The following is a 26,792-nucleotide window of genomic DNA, read 5'->3' as shown; positions in this document are numbered from 1 at the left end:
GCATCAAAACATCTGTTTTCTTGATCTTAACTACTCCCTGCACCACGTGGCAAGGGGAATTAAAGAGGCAAGACATTGCTCTGCTGAGGACAAGGCTCCAGGTTCGGTACCTACCAAAAATTAGCTGTTTACTCTCCTGCTCTACTACAAACTAATTTCCCATCATAATCCCTTCATTATCATGTATTTTGGTACCCCTTCCATCCGCTGAGGTGTTCACGTTTTGCACGAACAGCTGACATGTAACCCTGTAAAAAAACAAAACCAAACGTTATCCAGGATTTCTCACAATCCCACATGTTAATTAAGAATGAGCTCCCAGGGCACAAATCATCATAATCATCATCCTTTACACTTATAATAGCTCCTTTTCACCATAACGGGGGGATTAGGAGGAGGAGGACAGCTTCTCTATCTGGGAAGAGGAAGGATAGTGAAGTTAAATTAATTCATGCCAGTAAAGTACTTTGAAACACTCTGCTAGAGGTGTAGTAATGTCAGTGTGGCTGTTACACTAATGGAGCTATATGGGCTCCCTCTGGTGGTCTCTTCATTATAGGAAGATTTTTATTTGTTCCTTCCCCAGATGCTCCTTGGAGCCATGATGTGGATAAGTCAGGGGCTGACTCTGCCATAAAAAACTGCAATGTTTATTTGTCAGCAGGTATAAGAGGAATAGTTGAATATGATGGATGTAATTCAATACAATGGTTACAATTTATGTTATTGACAGAACAAATCAGATGTTATGGGCCTGAATTTGCTCTCAATTCTATTCATTCAACCTTCTGATTTAGGAGATAGATGGCCGTAAAAAGCAGAATTTATATAGCTCTAAAATAAGAATAATACCTATATAACACCTCCACATTGTACGTTCATGCTGTGGCACTGACTGCTAATCCACAGTTAACTATTTTATTAAATATTCTTGACAAAAGCAACAATACTAGAATGGTTAATCAAAACCAAAGCATTATTTATCAGTAGAATAGAATGCCTCGTTCAAGATACAGGAGACACACCTTGTTCCAAAAGTCTGTCAGGAAATGCCAGCAATTCAACACTTTTAAGACAACTCCCATGCAGTACGCTGTCCTGTCCACTGTTTGGGGGGGGGGTGAAGGAGATTATTCATTATTATCTGAAAGTAACATACACAGAACTTTAGAAAGGAGATGTCATTTTTTTATCTCACCCTTAAAAAAATCACATACAGAAGCTTGAACCTAAAATCTGCTTCCTTCTTTATTTATTTCTCCTTTATGAATTCACACTGATTTGTTAATGTAAAGTTGCTTATGAACACGGGGTTGAGCAAGTTTCTTTATTAATGTAGGGTTACTCATATTATTTTGTCATTGAAGGGTTAATCTTAAGCACTGGGCTGCTGTAATTATGTTTATTCATAATTGGGAGGAAAAGAGTAGTGAATTGATTTTGCAAAAAAAACAGGCATGGAAAACAATAAAATGGATGTTGAAAACAGATATAAGAAAAACAGACAAGTGTCATTTTGAGCCTTTGAATCTTAAAACCTTCCTTTCGCTAGTAGAGCTGCAAACATCATATGAAGCATGGTAACTTAGTTCACATTACAGCGTAAATTAATCAAGTCATTCACAACTCAGTAAGTCAGTTATTTCAGGTAAGGAAGTCCGCAAACACTGAACATTTATATTAAACAAGACCATTGATGCAGCAAAAACAAGTCCTTATCATCCAAACATTCATTATTATGGCAAAACCTGTCAGGTGCCATGCCATTAAGTCTCAAGAATCTCTGCTGTCCAAATTTGTGCCACTGTACATTTTAGTTCTTGCTCTAGTAGTAGGACTGTAACTTAGATGGGTAAAGCACTGCAGCCTCCTCCTTTAACCTATTCCACAACTATAACGTCCTCATGGGATACTGCACCCAGTTGCAATAATCAGAGGTACCTGATCTAACAAACCCTTAATTTATAAGAAAGAGCACTGCTGGTAAGGTTATCAATGAGACATTTTCCCCCTGCCCTCTTGCTTCACAGTCTGATAGAGCCAGTATGTCAGCTGTAAAACATGTTGCAAAGCTCATCTTTTCTCTTGGGTTGTTCAGGAAGGGAGGATTTGAGGTGGGGTATTATTTGATGGGGTTCTGAACTGCTTATCAGTTTATCTGTGATTTGATGGATTATGTTGGGGAACAGCTTTTAGGGAGTAACGTTTTTATATTAAGAATGTTTACCTTCTCTTTTTGTTGTAATTATTTGTCCAGGCATCTGGAGTTTAGAATAGGTACCTCTGAAAGATTAAAAGTAGTAAGTCCTTTTGTTCCAACTGGCCTTCAGATGCAGCCATTCTGAAATTTTCCATGTCTGGAGGTTGCAAGGGGGACCAGGACTAGCTGAGAGATGGTTTCTGGGTGCATCAAGAAGCTGTATCCTGTGGTTTTAAAGAAACAGTATTGGATGTTATCTTCCTCACTTGTGTCTTTCAGTAATGAGCCCAGATGTTGGCTCCTCTTGTCAAGAGTGGGCTGTTCCCAAGAAGCAACCAAGAAATCAAATGTGTCTAAGCTTAGGTGGTGTTCAGAAGAAATGGGGGCACTTCCTGGACAGGTATGTTTGTGCCCAAAGTACTCAATTCAAGGAAAGCTGCTGTGTAATACAGAAGATAATTCTCTATGTTGCACAGAATAGTGAGGTCATTACACTACACTACACAGAGGAGCAAACTCTAAAAAGATTAAGAGAAACATACTACAGCTCTACCCGATATAACGTGACCCGATATAACACGAATTTGGATATAATGCGGTAAAGCAGTGCTCTGGGAGGTGGGGCTGCACACGCTGGTGGATCAAAGCAAGTTTGATATAACGCGGTTTCACCTATAACGCGGTACAATTTTTTGGCTCCCGAGGACAGCGTTCTATTGAGGTAGAGGTGTACTATACTAGGCACTTTACAAGTGCGATGGAGAAATGTTAAGGTCTTAAATATAACTAAATAGAATAATTCACAATCAAATGGGAAGCCACCATCTTCACAGTATGATGATATAGAGCAGGACTTGGAAACATAAATCCCAGATGTATTCATGAAAGAGCAGAAGACTTTTTAAGTCCTTCAAAGATAAAGTATCTTTTTTAAAAAATTGGTCTCAATCACTGTAAATTAACTTTCCCCTTTTCACAAAAATATAGAATGCACATTGCATTATCTGTGAAAGGTTTAATAAGGTTGTGTGGGACTATTATACCCCTTCAGAGGCTCTCAGTAGTGGCAAAAATGCCAATGGCTGGTTTACACTTTGCTCCTGGTCTGTGTCAAGTCTACATCCAAACTGATAAATGCCACATGTGTGAAGTCTGCTAAGAGGTGCTAATTGCTACAGTACTTCCCACCTAAACCGACCAAATGGACACAACTGTGATAATTGCATCTGTCCATGGGAAATGTGAGCTGTACCCCTGAATTGCTCTCTGGAATCCCACAGGCAATCTCCCAGGACTGTGCTCTGTCCATGGTAGCCATTCAGAGGTAACTCATCACCTTTTTTCACCAGAAAATAGGGAGTTTCCCCAAGACATTGCTTACTCTTTATTCCTTTGCTGTCTCCTGCACATTTAAAGACTGTGGGTCACAATCACCTTTGCTTTGATGAATAAGAAGTGGAGATAGTTTTCTCAAGACCCAACCAGCTCTGCTCCAAACCTAGCCAGAACAGGTCATTGGACAGTGTCACACAAGACTTCAAGTCCCTAACATGAGCAGCAACCTTTATATGGTCAGTGTCAGTTCATATTTTTGTTAGGCATCTGAACTCAAAGGAGTCCCAAATGGCAGGAAGGAGGATGATCTTGTGATTAAGGCTTGGAGAGCTGGCCTTTATTCATGGCTCTGCAACATGTTTCCTACATGACCCTGGAAAAGCTACTTAACCTTTAGGTACCTTGGTTTCCATCCGCAAAATACCCACATCATAATGCAATTTAAGCTCTGCAAATGAAAAATGCTATATAATTATTTTAATTCGTCTACCTTTTCAGGGTATGTGATTGTGATGCTTAATTCATTAATGTTTGTAAATCACTTTGAGGTCCACAAATGAAGGCATCTGAGACTGCTAATGTATCGTTTTTGAAAACCTTGAACCCCCTACAATTTCCAAGTGCTGATGCTGACTAGAACTTGGGCTCCTGTGACTTGGCTGCACCATAACAAATCCATTCGGAAGAGAGATTCCTCATTTTATTCCCACATACCATGAATATGGAACCTGAAGGTTGTTTTTTTATTTTAGTAAGAATGAGACCAAGATACAGAATAACCCATTTTAGTGTAGGAAGATGCAGTGAAGGAGAAAGATTCCTGCAATGACATGAGGCAATCCCAGAATCTCCATCTCACACTGGAGCCTTCCTAGCATTGTTCCTATTGTCCCAAACTCAATTTTTGAAAGGCAAAGTGTCAGGTCCAATTAAGTCTAGAATTTGGGGGGTTGTGATTTTAAAGTAAGTTTACTAAATTTAATATTGATATAATGATCTTAAAAAGAAACAGTAGAAGGAGTTTGTTTGGATTTAACTCTTCCTCTGCAGTGACTGCAGCCCAGACATTAACATCACTGTGATAGTGCCTAACAATCTGACAGTGAAACTAATAGACAGAAGTTAAATTTACTATTATATTTTAATTGCCCAGGAAATAATTTTCCATTTATATTAAAAGAGGTACTGGTAGGTCAAAACAGAGCCCAAATTTGGGATTAGAAAAAGTTAATTTTTACAAAACTTAACAATACAAATATTTCCACGGTTATTTTTATTATTATTGCTGCAAAGAACAAAGTTTATTTTAAAGAATAACATTCCTTTCCAGCATCTTTGTAATAGAGATGAACCAGAAAGTGAAATTATAGGAGACAATGATGAACTCGACTAGTCTAGGTTCATTATTTATTTTTTGCAAATCAGCACAAGAACAAATGGATATAAAATTGGCCATGAACAAATTCAAGGTGGAAATTAGAAGGTTTCTAACCGTCAGAAGGGTGAAGTTCTGGAACAGCCTCCCAACAGAAATTGGGGGTCCAAACAACTTAATTAGTTTTAAGGGAGAGCTGGACAAATTTATGAGAACCGTATAATAGGATTGCTTGTGATGGTGGGAGTAGATCTCACTTCTGGTTTATGTCATATGTTCCTGAAGCTCATGTGTCTGGGTTTCAGCTGGGAACTGACAGGTATCAGGAAGGGATTCTGCCCACTCCCTAATGTATTCTGTGAGGGTTTTATTATCTCCTTCCTTTGAAGGATCAGGGATGACCATGGCTAGAAATGGGACATCAGTGGGGTGGGCCAGAGCTCTGAGATGGCACCAATCCCAAGCATTACCTTTCGCAAGTGTTTGGCTGACTGATTCTTGCTCATATGTTCAGGCTCTAACTGATCACCATATGTGGGGTTGGGAAGGAATTTCCCCACAGGTCAGATTGGCAGTCTTCTATGGATCCTAATACTTAGATCTCATTTGGGTTTCATGGGGTCGGTGGCCTGTGATATACAGGAGGCCAGACTAGGTCTCTTCTGACATTAAACTATACAAAATTATTTCAGGTTTTAGCTAAAGTATAACCCAGGGCAGAAAACGCATAATTTTTTAACCTGAAAGAATCCTTTTAATTAATGTTATATTTTTCTATACACAAAGAAAATGCATGCACCATTAACCTACACTCCAAATCAGGACTGTCGTTTAAAAAAATAATTACATTACTTTTCTATTTTTCCCTAAATACTGAGGAGCACCTTAGACCAGACAGAAACTTTATATGTTTCCCTTTAAAGTTTTCCACCCACAGTTGTTTGATCAGAATGTGAACTCTGTTTGTCTAGATGTTTTCCATTCTGCTCTTTATTTTGTTGTATGTTTGAGACAACAAATAGAAACATTCTTAAAATAAAAATACATTTTCAGTCTGAATGATTTATTTTAGTTTAAGGAAAACACCCCAGGAAAGAACAGCAAGAACACTATGGCTGTTAAAGCAGCAGAGTGTCCTGTGGTACCTTATAGACTAACAGACATATTGGAGCATGAGCTTTCATGGGTGAATACCCACTTCATCGAATGCATGCATGCTCATGCTCCAATACGTCTGTTAGTCTATAAGATGCCACAGGACTCTTTGCTGCTTTTACAGATCCAGACTAACACGGCTACCCCTCTGATACTATGGCTGTTGTGTCTGCATGCAGAGGTCCTAGAGACATATAGGTGCAGTGCACGGAAAACAAGGGGTTTGCAGTTTCATAGCTACATGCATCACAGCTGTGTTTTGTAATGACAACAAAAGCTTTCCAAACTTACAATTGGGGCTCAGACTATAGTAAGCTGTGCCTTTAACCAGGCTGAGGCTGTGTTCCAGGACCTCAGGTTAGCCATGTTAACTTTACTTGTGTATTCTGCCCTGTTCCAAGGGGAGGAGGTGCTTTCTGGAGCAGACAACATCTGAAACAAAGGCAAACTATTAGTGAAAATCCCTGCTGAAGGGCTGACCCAGCAATCCACTGATCATTTGTTGTCAGAAGCAGCCCTAGGAGTTTTGCTGGCCAGGGCAGAAAATGTTTTTAGTGCCCCCTATTGTGGCCAAAGAAAACAAACACCAAAGAAAAACAGATGGCCAATCAACCGAGTGGAGAAAAAAATACCACCAAAACCCTCGGAACTTGCTGGTAAGGGCAACCACCTTCCTTGCCCATGCCTAGAACTGGCCTAGCTTGTTGTCTTGTCATAATGGGGATCCATTTTGAAAAGCTTTGTTCTTCTCTGGCTCAGCGTGCAATTGAACCTCTACAGAGTGAGGCTTGGGAAGCCCCCAAAGGGAAGGGAGTGCCCCAGGTCACTCTGCAGCATCACCTTTGGTCAGTTCTTGGGCTGTGGAGGGAGCTCCATCCAGCCCTCCTCATCTTGGGCCTTAGAGGGGAACATATAAAAGGGAGACAAATGTGTGGGAGAGAATCTACAAAGACCCCCCCAGTAAAACATTATGGTTAAAATCTTCCCCTCTCTGCTCCCACAGGGGAAACAATCACCCATTCCCAGTCAAGATGGCACAAGCTATAAAATCAGTATTGGGAGATTAGACTATTACAAGTTGATTATTTTAATTATGCCTTCCGTTAGCCAGTCAGAGCAGAGACATTAATTCACAAGTGTTAAGGTGAAAAGGGACCATTATTAACATCTAATCTGACTTCCTATATGCAGAGAATTTGACCAAGTGATTCCTGCATCAAGCCCACACCTTTTGGGATTAACTAGTGCAGATCTTTTAAAAAGACATCCAACAGTTGGGAGTAGATCCCTAAAACAGGTTAGTATCAATGGCGTAAAACTATGGTGTTGATAAATGAAGTCACTGTGGGTGGCACTCATAGGGAGAGGAGGAGCAGTTGTAGGCAAGCCAGGAACCTTTAGAAGTGCACCAATACCCAGAACACAGCTTGCATGTTTATTTTGTTTGCCTGCTTAGATTATAAATTCAGTGGGGCAGGCCCCATGTCTCCTTTGTAAAGAGTACACACTGTGAACACTCACCAAAACAACAATAAAGGCAGCAGGTTCCAATGAAGAGAAATGGGGACAGGTAAGTGCCAACTTGGGGAACTGGCTCAGCAGTCATTTAGTGCCCCAGCCTGTCCCACTGAAGTCAATGGGAGCCCTTTGAGAGTATGGTAGATCTTAGAATATTAAAATAAATCCAGAGGTTGTACTTGATGCCTAGGGTGTGGTACACAAAGATTGGATGAGCTGCGGAGGCCCCTAATTCCCAACCCAAAGGTTTCGGTGGGGCTTAGTCCCATGCTTCTGGTTCCTCAAGCCTATCCCTGTTCTTAACCAATAGGGCCAAGAACCAGTCAGACTTCTCCGCTCTCACTTTCTCATTCAATTTTCTTTCCATTTCTCTCTTCTATCTGTCTCCCATCCTGGCTTTTTCTCTGTCCATTCCTTTTACTCTCCTTTTCTCTTCTGCCTCTCTACCTTTTCCCCTCCCCCTGCTGCACTTTGTGAACTGCTGCTGCAGTGCTGAAGTCCAAAGTTCAGTAACTTGCTAAGCACACGGATAAATATGAACCTTGGAGAATTTACACTGCTCCAATGTAAACAGATAGCCAAGGGTCCCTTTATCAGCACTGGCTCAGGACAGTCGTGGGGGGTCTGAAGTGGCTCATTTTTGAATTTTGTTTTTTTTGGGGGGGTGCAAAGGCGGGAGTCTAATGCCATTCCCACTCTGCTGACAGTTGGGTGTATTACCTCAGGAACATGGTGTAGGGAAGACTGAAAGCAGAACGTGCTGAAACTCAAATCCAAGGGACACCAGAGTGAAGACCATGGTCTCTAAGCTGAGTCATCTTCAGATGGAGCTGCTGGGAGCATTGCTGGAGTCAGGGCTAACCAAGGAGACCCTGATCAAAGCGCTTGGGGAAGTGGACCCCTATGCGCTGCAGAGTGAAAGCCAGCGTGCCATCAGTGCCATCCAGGTGGAAAAAGGGGAACCCTGTGCTGAAATTCCCAATCTGTCCAATGGGATGGAGGAATCCAGGATGTCCGAGGAGGAAACCTCGGACGATGGGGAGGAATTCACCCCTCCAATCATGAAGGAGCTGGAAAACCTGAGTCCAGAGGAGGCTGCTCACCAGAAGGCTGTTGTGGACAGACTATTACAGTAAGGACATGGTTTTCCTTTCCCCTTCTTGCTCTCCGTCCCTTTATTTCTCTTTCCTTCATCTCTTCCCTGAAATACATTAGGGGTGCAGAGTTCTCCCCATCAATGCCAGCCCCAAAACCAAACTGACAAGCTTCATGTTCCTTAATAATGTTCAGTTCTCTTCCAAAGACATTGAAAAAATACGCATACACAAAGTGCTATGGGGCCCCATTACATATTAAAAGTGCTAATATCATCTGGGAAACAATGACTTTAGAAAAATCTGGGAGCTGTACAACTTCTGTCACTTCAACTGTTTGTCAGTTTTTACAGAAGCCACCATTTCAATTGTTAGAAAAAAATAAAAAAAGAAGCCATCATATTTAACTTCTATCATGTAGTGTGGGAATTCTCATCATAGGAGGGAAGAATACTCCTAAATTCTCTTGCCATTTTTACCAAGATGTATATTTTTATTTTACTGATTTTAGCTAGAGTCAAGTATTTGTCAGTAGAGACAAATTAAGAGAGCCTGATCTTCATATCTTTGTGGATGTAAGACTCCCATTGATTTCAGTGGGAATTTCAGATGAAGAAGTGCAAGCCAAATTGGTTGGCAATCCAGGTCGACATTACCCTTCTATCCTCCATCTCCCATCATGAACACTGAATATAGACAAGTGTGCAGTCTACAGACTACTGTTGTATGACTTGCCTGAACATGCAATTATTTATTCTTAATAGCCAAAAAATATGAGCTTCCTGAACCAATCACACTCATTTCACTCCAGTAAGCCCATAGACAGAATCAGAATTGTGCTCCTGCAATTCTAACTCAGCAACATGAATCCTAGGGATTCCAATGGATGGTCTGCCTGAGCAAGGACTTCAGGATATCACCCTTCAAATCCACCTAACACAATTAAATTCTTAGCCACAAAATCTCATCCATCTGCACTGAAGCGACTCTCCAAGATTATGAGCAGATAGGAGGCACAGGGTGACTGTGATGTTCTGGAGACTCAAACCGCTACTCACAATCTTTTTTGAGAAAATTAAACTCCAGTTAGAGGATTTACCGGCTTTGTGGCCATTCCTTTTTATAAGGAAAGGATATTAATACAAAGCATAACAAGAAGAAGTACACACAAAACCCCAGCAATAGCCCCAAGATAGAGAGCACAGTACTTAAGGGTTAATATTCACTGTAATATTTAAGCGGGGACGGTTCTGTTGCCTGACCTCTAGAGAGTCTGGGCAGATTTGGAGCTGATCACATTACAATAGCTGAAGGAAAAAAATAGACAGGAACAGCACTTACCTGAGAGGAAAGATGCTCCCCATAACTCAATCTTCTTTTCCATCCAATAAACCCCTTTCCCTTCTTTGCCTATTCATTTTGTCCCCCCCCTTCTTATACCCTTGCTGTTTCCAGCTCCCCTGTTCTATATCTGTTTTCCTCAGATCCTCCTTTCCTATCTCCCCATCACTTCTCTCTGTCTCTCTTCACCCTGTTTCTATGTCTACCTGTCTGTGTCTGTCTGTCTCTCTTTCACATTGCTTTTACCCATCTCCTTCTCTCTCTCTTCTCCCTAAGCCTGTGTAGAAATCTTGGGGCAGTTTGAGCTCCAGTTGCACCGGGCGGGCCCTGGCTAGTTACTAATTATCCAATGGCTTTATTATTTCTCTTTTGTCTTATAAATTTATAAACGAAAAGACCCTGATAAGCTTTTTGATCATTAACTTCTGATGATTTATCAGGTGCCTCTCCATAGGGAAATCCATGGAAGCTAGAGAAGAGCACCTGGCTTAATCCCCTCTTTAATGAATGGATGAAGCAGGAATTAAACTCTATCCACTGTGCTTTGGTAAAGAGAATTTCACAACTTTGGAGGGAATTCCTATCCAGGAGTTGGGGATCCAGTATGGTCCTTCACCCCCACATCTCCTTTCACCTTGGCATAAACTCTGGTTTTTGATCTTCCCATTCTTTCCAGTTGCCCTGTGGTTTCTGTCAGTTTCAGCACAAAACTAATTTCTATACCACATTTTTACAGTAATGCTTTGCACTTCTTCAGCATTTTCTAACTGAGCATCTCAAAGCTCTTTACACACTGTGAATGAGACATCATCCTCATTTACAGACAAGGAAACTAAGGCACAGAGAGGTTAAGTGCCTTAGCCATGGTTACATAGGACGTTGGTGGAAGTGCTGGAAATAGAACAAGGGTCTTCTGGAATCTGGTCCTGTGTCTTAACCACAAGGCATGGAGCATATTAACCCAAACCCATTAAAAACGTCTCCTAAATGGGGGCAGTGGATAGACAGGTCTGATAAAAATCTCTGCCTTTCTGCACAATTTTAAAAAGCAATTGTCTGTTTGGGGAAGTAAATTAAAAGCATCTGGGTCAATATCAGAGAACAATAATGGGCAAGCAATAGCTAACAACTAAGAAGCCCCTTCAGGAAAGAAACCTTTTAACAGAAGAAGGCCTGACGGGCATATCCTTAGAATAATAATAAAATAATAATTTATATTATATATAAATAATCCTAAATAATGTAGGTGTATTTGAAAATGCCTCAATTCACTTGAAAAAGAAACAGGATTGGAGGTGTGATAAGAAGTCAATATATATTATACATAGTACAAAATGGTGTATTATAGAAATCACTTCCCACCAGATGGGACACAAGGAAGGAGAGCAGCCTTGCTCACCTAGCACAATGGCATGCAGAACAGAGCTTCTCTGCTTGCAGATTGATGGTTGCTCAAAAACCTGAATGCATGATTTTGTGGTATTCAAATACATAGGCACTATGAAAGTGCAGAAATCCCCTTATGTGTTACTAGCAGTTTTCAGACTATTGTAGACCACATCTCAATCAAAAGATTGTCTCATGTACACCTCACCTTCTGTTCATGGTCACAGTAACTTACCTGTTTACATGGGAAAGTAACATAGGAAAATCTTTAAGATATTTCTGTGCTTTTGATGTACTGCCTGCGAACAAGGAGAAACATCACAGCGTGACCCATCCCCTTTCTGCAGACCATTAGTATGTGCTCTGTGAAACACTAGTGATTCTGCGAAGCAGTTTGTGAACCTCTGTATTACACTGAATAAATCCAGTATGAAGGCAATTGCCCCCTTACATAGCTCTAAGTTCACTTGCTGGAGTCCATTACCCTTTGTCCATACAAAATACACTGAGTATGCAGTCCATAGGGAGGTTTCCTTAGTGAGGAGCTAATGGGCGAGCCCTTCACTCACTACACTGTGAATCCCAGAAGAGAGATAAGGGATGGGATTTTCAAGAGTACCTCAGTGATTCAGAAGTACAAGTCTCATTGCTCTTCCATGGGACCCACAATCCTAAATAACGTAAGTGTTTTTGGAAATGCCTCAATTCACTCCACAAAGGACAGAACTGGAGGGAGAAGTCAATAGTAAATTAATTCATATGTTGGGGAAGGCTATGGGGCAATTATTAGCTATTCCCTATGGAGAAGTCAGAAAACCAATTGTCTTTGGTGTGGGCCAGGGGAAGGAGCAGACTTCAGGTGGTGAGGGGTATGCAGTGGATGTATAATGAGAAGGCAGGATAAGGGCTGCTGTTACCTGTGGCTAGGTATAGCAATTTTTCCCTCTAGGCCAAAGGGTAGAATTCCACAAGGAAAGAGGGAGGTTGAGGTTATAAGATTTTCTGGGCATATTTTCTGAAGAGGAAACAGGGAGCTGTAGAGGTGAAAGGCCCAGTCCTTTCCCTCAGGGAGCTGGTTGCTGAGGGGCCCTGAGATTAAGCTATAACACCCCTTTTATATCAGTATATGATTGTATAGGCCAAGCTAAGGCAAACCAAGCAAAGTTCAAATGAAAACAACCATGCTGAGGTTAGTCTTACCTTCCCTGCTCTCTGCCTATCTCAGGTCCAGTTTGTGCACTGAAATCCACGGATAGATGTCTGGCACTCTTCATTGAAAAGGACTGGAGGGATGATCCTGAGCACTTCAAAGCTCTGGACCTCCTTTGAACTTGTTTCCAGTTCAAAGCACAAGGAATTCAGAACCTGCCTCCAAGAGATCAAATCAGATCTTTGGCACAAGGGAATCTGAAAACGATCAGATTGTGCTGCCCTGAGAGGTGGTGGAGAGTAAAGGAAAGAGGATAGACAGAAAGAGGACAAAAAAATGGGAGAGAGAGAAGGATTGGGAAGAAAAATCAGGAAGACTGGAGAGAGAAGGTCCCCTGAATGTTACATCCCCAGCTCTCTGGATTGGGTTTTCTTTAATGCTAACAACTTGATATTTACTTTCCATTTAAATTTGAGATGTTGCTATAAATTATCAACTAGCCTCTTGTTCCCTTTGAGTTTATAACTAACTACCTGGGTTACTTATTGTTCAAGTAACAAAAGGGAGGTGAAAACGCCCTCAAAAAGCAACCTCACAACTGAGGAAAGGAGCAGCTGGAATGGAAGAGATAGGCCCCCATGCCCCAGAAGTTGTATAGGGCCAGGGAGAGAGCCTATGCTCAGGGGACAAGGAGAAGCTGAATGCAAGAGACTAGGACCTAGAAGATGGGAAGGAAAGAGTAAAAGTCTATTATCTGAGGATAAGGAAAATCTGGAGATAGCCCCTGAAGAATGGTAAAGCAATGGGGGGAGAGCTTGTACTTGGGAAGAACGAGAAGCTGAAGCCAAAATGAGGCATGAAGTGGTCAGATGTTGAACAAGGCTGGGACCTTTTTGCCATCCTGACTCACTAAATTAATTGGGCATTTTGCCCAAGTAAGGTGAGCAAGATTGGCCCTGCAGTGAAATCCTACTCCTACTGAAGGCAAAGACAGTTTTGCCATTGACTTCAGTGGGGCAAAGATTTCACCCCTGGTGTTTGTGTCTATGGTGAAGGCCACTGCAGGCAGCACTATGAGAATAAGTGATAGTCTGTGAGAGTGTTCAACTGACCTAGCAACACAGTCTGCTCTACAGTATAACCTATGATCATGATGTCTCTTTACACAGTAATTAAAGCTTTGGCTTTGACAGTACATGTGGACACAGTTAAGGCATCATCTATGCTACACCATGAAACTACCCTTTACCTGTGTTAAGGGACATCCATGCTGTAAACAGCTCCCAAGCGCAGATGCACTTGAATTGTAGACACACCTTGGGAATCTCTCTCTACCTTGGCACCCCATAGTGTTCTAAACTATGAAAGAGTGAGAGTCTCATCCTCTCCCAAGTACCTCCCCACTCTTCTCACACAGAGAGCTGAGAGAGAGGTAAGTAAGTGGCTCAGATGCCAAGTGGGAAGGAACTCAGTACATTATAGAAGCGTCTATGGGTGATCATGAATCCCCCTCCCTTTCTTCACTAGATGACCCAGAAACATGATCTGAAAGACAGGGCAGAAACCTTGCCCTTGAGCATCTTCTAATCTATCACTGTACAACAGAATCCTGGGCCAGCTTGGGGCCGTTGGGTATCTCTTTAAAGAAGGAAAGTGCCCAGGGCTCAGCTGCAGGCTAGATTCATAGAGGCTGAATGAAGAGAGACCACAACAGGGAGGAGATTAGCCCTTGTCTCAAGAGGTAGTAGAGCAAACACCAACTGCTTAAAGCTCAGGAATGGGAAAAACAGGTTAGATAGGTTGCCCTAATCTGGGGTCTTTGAAGAGGACAAGGGGAGAGGGTGGAAAATGGAGCATTTTGGCACAGCTCCACCATCAGAGAGGAACCAGTGGTGCCATTTTAAGAAAAGAGATTTCGCCAGAAAGCTGGCCCTGTCTCGCCTCCTATCACACTTTAACTGCAGTTGAGCTTGCTCCTTGGACTGTCTGGTTGCTGTCAAAGAGGCTGCAGCAGGAACAGAGATAAGGATGTTTGTGCTGAGAGAACAGGTGCGGACTTTGTCCTCCTTATCGCTTTTCAGCCTCCGACAACCCACAGAGTCAACAAAAGCAGCTAGTGCACAGGCTGCTCTCTCGCCCTCCACCCCCAACAATCCTGCTGTATTTTCCCCATAGTCCTGGTATTTTTCTCTTATTCCACCCACCTACTACTGGTATTTGGAGAGGACATCAACATTATCTATACCGTGTTGGGATCACGTCCAGTCCAGTCAGTCCCTCAGGCATTTCACATTAGAAACACAGAGGGCAGCTCCATGTTACATCTGCAAAGAAATCAGACATTTCCTCAACTCAGGGGTTGTTCATGTTTGGTTCTAAACTGCTTGGTTCAGATCTTCCAAGTTCTACTGAGTTTCAGGTTCAGTCAAACCCAAACTACTCACCGAAATTCAATCATAATCCCTTTAGTCAGCCCCATGGTTACTCAAATGCTCAGGAACCTTAACAGACGTTCTGATAAACCTTATCAGATTTACAACTATTATGAAATTCCCAAGGTCAGTTTACTATTTTGTTTTTTTTTCCATGCACAGTTCTACTCTTCTTGGCTTGTACAGCGGAGTGGTTGGGATTGTAAATAGGTGTTCATTTTTTTCTCTAAGTACATAGATGTAAAATGGAAAATTTGAAAGAGCAGATGTGTGCTTATCTATGTGTATATGTAAAGTGCCATATGTGCAAGGACATGTGGGTGGTGTATATGGTCGGTGTCTGGGTATAGGAGTCTCACGTGCATGAGTATATATTGTAGAATCATTTCAAGTTATTTTGGGTTTGGAGCTCCTCTCTTTCTTGGCAGCTCTGCTGTGGGTTACCCCAAGCTGGATCAGAGCCAGAGTCAGAATGCAAGTGAGGATGAGTCGGTCTGATATTAAAGTGAACCCAGTTTAGGAAAGTACATTACGTTATCTGTGAGCACACATCTCCCACAGACAGGGAAGCAGAGAAAAAGAGACCCACTTCCTGAAACGGAAAAGCAGAGCCCAGAACATACAGCATTGTGAGAAATGGAACCCTGAAATATGGGACATCATCGGCTCCACCCCTCATCCCTCTCGCACTCCTCCAGAGGTGATAGGGTCTTGGTCAGAATTGAGCTACACAGGAAGCATTGCATAGAGGAAACTGTCACCACTGCTACTCCAAGGAGTTCAGTCTCCAGGGCTATCAAAAATACTCATTAAATGATTTAGGCAAGTAAGTCATTTAGCTTGGAGGTTAGGTCAAACCGCTGCATAGAGTGTCACACTGAACAAGAGATTTCCTTGGAGAGATGAATGGCTATTGTGCAGCATACTACATCTATCCTATTTGCTTCAAAGGCAAAGCATAAACAGAGGATTCACCTCTCTCATTGCTTCTGGTGCCTACACTTCATGCAAGAAGTGCTGGCTGACATTCCTGGAATCCCTTTTGTGCAACCTGGATACACAGATAAGAATTCTATCTTTAATGAGGTCCATTTTCTGTTCCTTCTAGAGAGGATCCCTGGAGAGTAGCAAAGATGGTGAAATCCTACCTCCAGCAGCACAACATCCCTCAAAGGGAGGTGGTGGACACTACGGGTTTAAATCAGTCTCACCTCTCACAGCACCTCAACAAAGGCACACCCATGAAGACCCAGAAGAGAGCTGCCCTCTACACCTGGTACGTCCGCAAGCAGCGAGAGGTGGCCCAGCGTAAGTACAGCAACAGCAAATCTCTCCTAACTCTAGTGTCCTATAGCTCCCCCTACCCTCATCTGCAGTGTGGAAGGCAGGGGAGAGGGGCCCTTCCTAGCAGTAAAGTTAGACAAGTTCATGTCACCATTCAACAGGGGTGGCCAAATTGCACAAAGGAGCCTGCAGCCACCCACTTCTTTAAAGGTGGAGAGCAAGCTACAGCTCTCATCTATCGGTATATCCAAGTGGGGGCAATGACTTGGACCAAGATGGGGCACTGCCCAATAAAGTGCATTTATGTAAGCATATACAGCATAGCTGATCACCAGTAGTGATAGAACCCAGGACCCTCAGCACCAGAAAAGAGTTTTCTGCAATTTCATCTAAAGAAGTAATTCCTTTAGTCATGAGTAAGTAGCAGGCTGTAGCTCTGGGGTCAGCCCTGAGTGGGATACCATCTCTCACTCATACTACGTCAGTGTGTTACAAATACATACTTAAAATGATAGCCTTTGCAACCTCCACCTCCATATGAACCAATGTGGCTGTAATCGGTTTCATTTTATATGTATTAGATGGGCCCCTAGTACAATTAATAACTTGGCCTTTAGTTGGGCCTAGAGGGTTGGACTCTACATGAGTTGCATCCACCCCAGCTCCTGCTGCTAGTTCTGTTTCACTGCTTCACACTTGGAATCAAGATGCAACATATCCGATGGTCCCAGTGGGGATGATCTTACCCATTTTAGACAAATATAGAGATTTATTTAAATCTCATTTAGATTTTGCACCTGCATTTGTTCAATAGTAGGAGACACTGAGTAAGGGTAAGTTGCTCTGAGCCAGATGAATCCCAAGCAAGAGAATGTTACAAAAACATCCTATCAGCAAGCAAAGCCCTTTGCCTATTTGTGTTTCCAGAGTTCACCCATGCTGGTCAGGGACTCGTGGCAGACGAGCCCATGGGAGATGACCTGCCCACCAAGAAAGGGAGAAGAAACCGCTTTAAGTGGGGTCCTGCCTCACAACAGATCCTATTCCAAGCTTACGAGAGACAGAAGAACCCAAGCAAGGAGGAGAGAGAAGCATTGGTGGAGGAGTGTAACAGGTGAAGGAGGGTCTCCAGTGTTGATGGAGGATGGGAAAAGAGAGGGATGGAATGAGCCTTTGTGTGCTCTTGCTATACTGCCAGAAGCCACACTCTGCTCTGTGTAAGGGCAATGGGGTAGCAGTGGATTGAGATCTCCTATTGTTCTTTCTTTGGGATACAATTTGCAAAACGCTGTGTAGTGAAATCCCAATACCCAAAGCAAGAGAATGATTGGCTAGAGCCAGCTATAGAACAAGCTTCCAGCACTGAGCTCTCATTGCCTGTTATTCCAGTCTTGGGCTCCAACAACGCTCTGCCTCTCTACCCACTGTACAGAACAGCCTGCTCATCCTGCCCTGAGCCTCTGCTTACCGGGTGACCAGGCATGCATAGAGACACCAAAGTCATGAACACACCACACACCCACACAGACCTTTGGCTGTTGAGCGTGTCCCCCCCGACCCCCCACACTCCATGAGTGTATCACCAAGGGCCTGGTGTTATGGAGACCCTGCCTGGTCACAGGAGTCACCATAGCACATATTAGCTGATTAGGGAGTCAATCCAGAGCTATCAATCATTCAACAGTGCTCCAGCTCACCTAACAGAAAGAAAGTGTTTCCTAACACAGCTATGAGATCACCAAGGCCCTTCCTGTGCTCTTTCCTGATAGGGCAGAGTGCATTCAGCGTGGCGTCTCCCCATCCCAGGCCCAAGGTCTGGGCTCAAACCTGGTCACCGAGGTGAGAGTTTATAACTGGTTTGCCAACCGTAGGAAGGAGGAGGCCTTTCGGCACAAGCTAGCCATGGATACCTACAGTGGGCCACAGCCCAGCTCTGCTCCCTCACTGACCTCTCACAACTCTTCCTCCCTTCAGCCAACATCTGCTATCTCGCCAAGCAAAGTCCATGGTGAGTACTGACTACAAAGAGGGAGTTTTGGAACAGGAGACTGGTGAGCCTGCAAGTTCAGGCACCGAGGCCATTTCGAAGCTTGTCCCTTCAGAAGCTGATCAGTAGATGGGAGAGCCAAACTGACATGGGGTTTACACAGGATGAGAGTGTAGGTGATAAAGGGATATTTCTGCATGCATGAGATGAGGGGAGAAGGGTGACAAGTGGAGTGAAGAGGACACTGGAAGCTCAATGCTGAGGGAGTGCCTTACAGTCAGTTCTTATTCATTGCTCTGTCACAGCCCCCTATTGATGAACAGCAGTCAGTAATCCCTATTTCAAGGGCTTGCCTGTTACGTTGTATCAGAGGTTAATTGTATCCCCTTTCTTCTCACACACACGGCTCCCTCTTTGGGAGCCTCCAACTGCCATAAGTCAGAGACACAAACATTCTTGGCTGAATTGTTAGGAGTTAGGAAAAGTTACCCTCTGCAGCCTCAGCAAGCCAAAACAGACTCTTCTGCTTTCAGTGATTATGAAAACTGACAATGGCATCTCCGCCTCCTTTCTCTGTAGTAGCCAGATGACCAAGTGATAAGTACCTGTATTCAGCAAGCTCACTTTTCTACTATGTAATGCTCAGGTGCTTTGTCCTTTTTCGTGCTTCTAAGCAAAAGTCCTTGAGATGCCAGTGTGTTAGTGAAGCAGTACCAATCATCATTGATCTCCAGGGCTGCAAGAGACACTGTAACTAGAGCACAAGTGCAAACTCCCCCTCTGTGCAGGGAAGGGAATGAAGCTGCTACCTAAACTGTCCTCAGTGCTAAAGCAGGGATTTAATGGTGGAAATTCCATCATCCCTCTCAGAGTAAGGGATTTCTAGCAATCTCCCTTGACACAATAGAAGAGAGAAGCCTACCACTTAAAAGGCTAGAAGGAAGAATTCCCCTCTCCCTTAGACACATGTTGGTCTTGCCAAGGAAGGATTTGGGTCTATTGGTAAGGCCAGGGAAGCCCAGGATTGAGTGAACCTGGAAGACTGAGTTTACCTCTCACTTTGGGGTAGATGCTATCACCCAGACTCCCTTCCCTTCTATATTTACTCCTAGGAAGAATTTCTAACCAACTTAGCTGCACAGCTTTTTTCCCATGGCAATACTCAGCCTTGCATAAAGCTGGTACATTAGGAGATGACTTGTCCAAGGCCACCCAGCAAGCTACTGGGAGGATTAAAATTTTGGGGTGTTCTTGGTTTCCAAGTACCGTGTTCAGTCCACACACCCTCTCAGCTCTGAAACAGCACCAGTGAAGGAAGGCTGCCTCAGTGCACTTGGCACTTCTAAGGCAAAGGCCTAGAAAGGGAATTGAATTTATTGCTTGTCCTAATTTACTAGATCAGCCTCATCTGTGGGAACCAAGTCTCTCCTTTTCTGACATAGGAATGAGGTACAATCAGCAGCCAGCCAATGAGGCAGAGTCTTCCAGCAGCAATCATCATGGGAACAGCTCCATGGTGACCACCCAAACCATTCTTCATCAGGTCTCTCCCCCTGGACTGGAGCCAAGCCAGAACCTGTTGAGCACAGACACTAAACTGGTGAGTGACATATACCGTAGTCCAGGTGATTCCATTATGTCAGGGAATCAAAGAAGGATCCCTGGGTTTCCAGAGGAAAATATTCAGAAATGATATTTTCCAGAATGCTGTTAACTCTCCACAGCAGTACCAAGTCCAAAAGTATTCTTAGGATTCTCACACCATGCCACCTAGTGGTGGGGGTGGGTACTGGGAGCATGAAGACTGAGTAGGACTACCCTACCAGTTACTGCCCTGGGATTAATGTAAACAGTATGGTACACCTTTCAATAGGAAAACAGGGTCCAAGACATCTAATGACAGACCTGCCGTTAACCTCCCCATCCCAAAAGGTCTGTTTCTCTCCCACTATCAGATTCCTTCCATTACCAAGCACTTTTGATTGAACTCCACACTCAGCAAGATAGCTGAAAAGAATCCAGTGGCTCTAACAAATCAGGGACCTGTTACTTTCCCTGACCCATTTGTAAAAGTAAGGTGCAACAGACCTAGTTTACATATAATTCCTACCAATAGATCTTGTACAGTAAATCTGGATTGTACCAGCCTAATCATATTTATCTTGAGGCAGATCTCCTTTGGATATCTTTCATTAACTAAGCCTTCTCCCATGTGGTTTGTATCATTACGCTAAGATTATATGATTGATCATTCTTGGCTGGTTTGCACAGTTCCGTTGGATTGTATGCGACGTATAAAACCTGTTAGCAAGAAGTTGCTATTGGTCCATAGCTGTCCTGGGGCAAAGTTCAATTAATTAATCCAATTAAAATCTTTACAGTCACCCAGTCGCTTTGCTGATTTTCTGGTCACTCCTGTGAAGGAAAAGTCTTTCCACAAGACTTTGAAAATCTCCTTTTGCTGCTGTGTACAAAAAAGGACACTGTCAAGATGGTTAGTCCAACCATTTACCCTATTGCTCCTTAATCTTGTTACAGATCAATGCAGATGTTTATGTTTAAGAAGTTCCAATGCTTTATTTAACTATATATATATATATATATATATATATATATATTAAGTATTCAGCGTTGGCAACTTAATACTTGTGATACTTTTATAGGACTTTTTAACTAGGGACCTCACATGGCTTACAGACTATAACCTCAGCCTCACTAGAAGGTAGATATGAATTACGAAGTTCATCTGAGAGTTTGAAAACTGAGACACAGACAGGTTAAATGACTTGACAAAGGTCACAAATTCAGTCAGTGACAGAACCAAGTCTAGAACTGAAATTCCTGCTCTACCCACTAGCCAGACATGCTCTCTCTCTCTGTAACAAGCAACCCTGCAATAATGCACACTAGAATTTACACCCCTCTGGTGCATACTTACATAGAGTGTAAAGAAGCCCTAAGAAAGGAAGGACTCATGAGTTCTAACCGCCGCTTTGAACCGACTTTTAAGGCACTTAGCCTCTCTGTGCCTCACTTTTCAAACTCTAAAATATACTTTATATCTACCTTCTAATGGGGCTGTGAGGGTTCAAGTTTGTAAAACCTTTTGAGGTCCCTAGTTGCAAAGTGCTAAACAAGTGTAAGTGTTAGGCTGCTAAAGCTGAACATTTAATATGTCGAGAAAAAAAAAAAGCATTGAAACTTTTTATACATAAAAATTTGCATGGGATTTTTAATAACATAATAAGCAGCAACAGGGTAAATGGATGGACCATTGTACTTCATTTTCCCCTCCCTAATGTAAACTGAGGATAATACTTCACTATATGGGAACGGAGGCTAAATTCACAAATGTTTGCAAAGCACTCCGAGATTCTCAGATGGGAGGAGACTGACCAGGGCAAAGTGTTATTGTTAATACGTGACAGTGTTCTTTAATAGTTAATCAACCAGCATGGAGTCAGCATACAAACTATACTCAGCTAAATAAAGTCCCTTCCAAACTGTCAGAAGCTGGGTGGGAAATTGATCACAGATTGGAACTTTTAAGTGCTCACTGTACTCCAGCTGTTGCAGGTGGCATTTTCACAGCTCTTCTTTCTTCCTCATGCCCAGATCTCTGCTCATGGGGGACCTCTCCCTCCTGTCAGCACCCTGACCGCTTTGCACAGCCTAGAGCAAAATCCACACACGTTGAGCCAGCAAACCCAGAATCTAATCATGACGTCACTGCCTGGTGTTATGGCAATTGGAGCTGGTGAGACCTCATCCCTGGCACCAGCATTCACCAACACAGGGGCCTCAACCCTGGTAATAGGTGAGCAGTGAACAATGTGGGCAAGTTGGAGGGCTCAATATGGTTTCTATCCCACATTCTCTTTATCAGGATTTCCAGAAAGGGAAAAAAGGATCTATGATCATTTTAAATGTCTCTCATTTCCTGAGCCAAAAGCTTTGAGGCTGCAGGGAAAAATATATGGTTGAGGGATCAATCACAAATATGAGGACTGTCAGGAGCTCCTCGGAAGCATTAGTACTTTGCACCATTCCACATGATATGAAAATGTCCTGCTCCTGTAGAAGCTTAAACAGTTCACAAGTGGGGAATGGATGCCTAAGCAACTTGAGTAAAGGGATACAAAACCTTTCATCTCTATGTCATTGGTTCAAATCCAGCTATTTGGTAGCCTAAACAAAATGAAACCCATGAGTCTAAATTTAGTTCTTTGTGGCTAGTTACACATAGCACTCTTGTCAGCAGTTTGAGGTGAAGTTAAATTAAGGACTGGGCCATTAAACTCCACTTTCACTTTCAAAGAAGGTCTCTCTAGTGAAGGATTACAGCAGATTTGAACAGAATTGCATTGCGTGATCTGTGGCTGAACAGGATGCCTCAGCTCAGGCACAAGCACTGGTGGTAAGAGCTACTTGCATGGTGCTTTTCTGCACAAGATGTGGCTCAAACTATTGTTGATAGACCTTAACTTTCATAGATACTAAGTTCATTCACAACTGGACAAGGCACAGGTGTAAAGCAGCTCCCTCTGCCCCAAAGAATCCTAGCTCATACTACTATTGGAGACTAGGCACAGCTATAGAAACCATTCCAGAATTTCTGCAGACCCCACTTTGGCAGAGGAAACAGTCATGCACTCCCAGTATGAGATGAGATGAAACAAGGAACTGAATATGCATGTCTTTATTTCTCAGGCCTAGCCTCCACCCAAGCCCAGAGTGTTCCTGTGATAAACAGCATGGGAAGCAGCCTTACTACCCTTCAGCCTGTCCAGTTCTCCCAGCAGCTCCACCCATCTTACCAGCAGCCCATCATGCAGCAGGTCCAGAGCCACATCAATCAGAGCCCCTTCATGGCCACCATGGCCCAGATACAGAGCCCCCATGGTAAGGGTTCAAACTGGATTTCACCACCTTCACAGTCCTTTTTGCTTGAGAGGTTAACTGATGGCCCCTGGGTTTGAAGCACTCTGTTTATTATCAGAAGAACAGAAGAAGAGGGTAGGTGATTCCTCTCCTAGATCCAGATCCCACTGGTTGTGTCTGAGATTCAGGATTGACTGACAGCAGATTCATGTTGGTGTCACTTTGGCTAAGTTGATCTCCCATTTATTTAACTGTTCCTGTTCCTAGTTACAACTCTCAGAGCTCCAGAATCCACACAATCTTGTTTTCTTTCATTTCTAGCTCTCTACAGCCACAAGTCTGAAGTGGCCCAATATGCACATACTGGCCTTTTACCCCAGACCATGGTGATAACAGATACAGCAAATCTCAGTGCCCTGACGAACCTGACACCAACCAAACAGGTAACAAAGCAGGGAATGGTATTTATCATATGCCTTCATTCCCCTACTTAAAACTGCACTGCATATCACATAGCATACTGCCTATGCCAGTAGAGTATATCTGGTACCCTGTCTGTGCCACTCCAGCAGGACAATCTTCCTCATCCCAGCGCCTTGCAATACCAGCCGGAACATTGGGAACATTAGAGCAAGCTTCCTTGCTGCACTGTCAAGCAGCAATGAGTTTCCTTGGAAACAGAACCTGCTTGCTGTTTCCAATCCAACTTGCCCATGTAAATGCCTATTAGAAGGTTTATAGGAGACAGATCTGACCCAGGCACTGTTCCAAAGCTCAGGAAACATTAATTTTCTCAGGCGTTTACATCTGAATCAGAGACCCACACGGAGTCTGGGATCCACACATCAGTGTCACAGACACCAACAATACATTTACAGAACCAAGACACAACCATTCAGCACGTTCAGCCAGGCCATCTCCTCACCCCGAGCCCAGCTGGTAAGACCAATAAACTATCATTTTATACTGTCCCTCCATCCCTCCTCCATCTGCCAATACCCCAATGGTAGGACATGAAATAGCATCCAGGACCTCCTATTCTGCATCAGAATTCCAACTAGGCCCTGGGGGATACAGAAAATGACTTAATGAAAGGAAACACTAAAGCACAGTCCATAGCAAGGATTTTTCAGTATATCCGAAGTGAGGTATGGGTGTGGATATGGGGCCTATGTGGAATTTGTACAAGTGACTAACATTGAAGAACACAGGCAGGAATGGTGTCCCTACACAGCCAAATATGTAGAAGGCATTCAGGGCTGGGGAGGCAAAGATTCCTTCAGGGATAGGATATAGGGTAAATCCTAACAACTCTGAGAGGACATTAGTGAGTCATTTTAATTCCAAGGGGGTTGATCGCCAAGTCACTTTGAGAACAGCTTTGGATCTGGGCACGCAAGTCTTTGCCTATGAAATGGGAATGAGATAAAGGAGTGAGGGCTTGTCTATAAAAACACTTAGTGTGCAGCAAACTGGGGTGTAAATCTAGCCCACACTAGCCTGCCATGAACTAAGTGTCTGTGGGGACCCTGCTGCCGCACACTGGAAGTTTCACAGTGTGCTTTTATTTATGCCTGTTTCAAAGAGGTGTAGATCAAGGTGCGCTATGGAACTTTTAGTACACTGCAGCAGGGTCCACATAGCAAGCTACCGTGAGGTAGATTTACACCCCAGTTGGCTGTAAGCTCAGTGTTGGTGTAGATGAGCCCTAACTCTTCAGTGATATCAGGAAAATAATCAGGCCTTAGTGTCTGAGATGAAGAACCCTTAGATGCCATGTAGAGGGAGTGAGGGAGGGGGGAATTAGAAAAGGAACAGATGAAGGAAACTACCGTGCTAAAACTGCATGTTTTTAACAGTCTCCTCTAGCAGCCTGGTGCTCTACCACAGCTCTGACTCCACCAACAGCCACAGCCACTTGCTGCCATCTACTCACAGCGTTATTGAGACCTTCATCCCCACACAGATGGCATCCTCCACTCAGTAACCATGGTGACCAGTTCACAGGCGACTGCCATGACTGAGCCCTCAGAAGCACTTCCATCTGTGTTTGTGATTCACTGTCACTGCTGCCTTCCACAGGGAAGAGTGTGCCTGGCCTGGAGGCCTCCACCCCCTCTCCACTGCCTTGTGTAAAGTCCTCACCCTCGTCCAAACACAACACGGGAAGAGGTTTTTCTTGAGCACAAAGGTATGAGCACACATCTAGATGACAGAGGAGGACAGGGCTGACACCATTAGCTTCCACTGCCAAAGGGAACAATGGCCAACATAGAGACCAGAAACTGAAGACTTCCACCAGGATATGGGTCTGAATGGTCTATGGCAAAATTGCAAAGGGATAGCTGGAATTTTCATTCTTCTTAACCTTAGCTGGGCTGCATATACGTAAACCTGACAATTCCACAGCAGGTCCTGCAGGAAAGAGCAGAACTGAGATGCGAATGGCAGGTGAACACCACTTAAACACCCACCACTGCTGCAAACAAGCAGATGGAAACTGAATGAGAGAGAAACTTTTCTTTGGGCAGACAGTACAAGAGCCCGAATACTGGCCCTGCAGCTAAAAGACACTGAGAAACAGAGCCAGGGACGAAATGAAAACTATCTTCTCACTACAGAACCACTAACTAAAAACTTGCCATTTCTTTAACTTAAAAGGGACGCTGTCAATTTATTTAGGTTCAGAAATATGACTTCCACTAGGCCACAGCTGTTTGAGGGTAAGAGGCCTGAGTATTTTCAATAGTTCTACTTCATTTTAAATTCAGAAATTAAAGGTCAGGAGAAAGGAATGTTTAGTTCTCCACGTCAGCAGGCTTGATTCTTGGTCTCTCACACACCCCACATGGTGATCAGTGGAGCCAGTGCAGTCAGCATTTGGGATGGGGAGAGAGGAAGAAGTGGCTCAACATAATACATCTGAAAATAATGTTTTAGAAACAAGGCTTTTTAAGCCCTGCCCCTCATGTAACACCAATGCCCCTTCTAACAGAGGGAGTGGTGTATGTGTGTGTGTTGGTCTCTCTCACATGTATCAGATCTTCTCTGTAAAGATCTCCACATAGGCGGATTGTTTTAGTATAAATATAGTGTAACCACATTCTTAATTCTTACCTCTTCACTGTATGCCTGATGCTACAGCCCTCACTCCTGTGAATAACCCCTCAGATTTCCATAGATCTACTTATATAAGTGAACACTTTGAGTCCCGAGGCCCTAGTTATAAATGCTTCTAGTAATTCCTCTTCTTCCTTGTTGCTTATATGTTCATATTACTGATGAGCTGCAAACAAACATAGGAGACACCATAATAAACGTCTTTCTGGGGTTCTAATGGAGCTGAAGCTATCAATTTACACTGCAGAGGGGACAAATCCCAATGAGGGGAAAATATGATCAAGCCTCTAAAAGGATAAGAAACAATGGAGAACAAAAGAAACTATACAAATAAGTTGACAGTGTCCCTATAGCCACCATATCTGATGACTGCAAACATATAGATATAAATTGGTGCCAGTATTCAGAAGACTTTTTCCCTGGACTCTGATATTATGAGCTATTAGAGCCTAATTTCAGTAACTGAAAATCTCAGTGGAATTTGTCTCTAGCACTGATGCCCCTCTCTACTCTGTTATCCTGTAAATATATTTA

The 26,792-nt window shown here is 43.2% G+C and overlaps 1 protein-coding gene across 1 annotated transcript; it reads left to right on the top strand.

The window, feature by feature from the left end:
* The first annotated feature begins 6,090 nt into the window (after positions 1-6,090).
* HNF1A (HNF1 homeobox A) lies at positions 6,091-26,751 on the top strand. The gene is made up of 10 exons (XM_032773698.2): positions 6,091-8,715; positions 16,095-16,294; positions 17,198-17,384; positions 18,040-18,278; positions 19,700-19,857; positions 21,873-22,074; positions 22,968-23,159; positions 23,460-23,581; positions 23,936-24,077; positions 24,998-26,751. The coding sequence occupies exons 1-10, from the start codon at positions 8,381-8,383 to the stop codon at positions 25,123-25,125; spliced, it is 1,905 nt and encodes a 634-aa protein (XP_032629589.1). The 5' UTR covers positions 6,091-8,380; the 3' UTR covers positions 25,126-26,751.
* The last annotated feature ends 41 nt before the right edge of the window (positions 26,752-26,792 follow it).

Source organism: Chelonoidis abingdonii, chromosome 22, assembly GCF_003597395.2.
Source record: "Chelonoidis abingdonii isolate Lonesome George chromosome 22, CheloAbing_2.0, whole genome shotgun sequence".
Taxonomy (NCBI): domain Eukaryota; kingdom Metazoa; phylum Chordata; order Testudines; family Testudinidae; genus Chelonoidis; species Chelonoidis abingdonii.
Note: the sequence above shows the minus strand (reverse complement) of the source record. Positions and strands in the feature narration are given on the sequence as shown.

Coding starts and splice junctions, on each gene's coding strand:
- HNF1A (XM_032773698.2), top strand. CDS start 8,381: ATGGTCTCTAAGCTGAGTCATCTTCAGATGGAGCTGCTGGGAGCATTG. Junction 8,716..16,094: donor GTTGTGGACAGACTATTACA/GTAAGGACATGG, acceptor TGTTCCTTCTAG/AGAGGATCCCTGGAGAGTAG. Junction 22,075..22,967: donor GGCCTCAACCCTGGTAATAG/GTGAGCAGTGAA, acceptor TTTATTTCTCAG/GCCTAGCCTCCACCCAAGCC.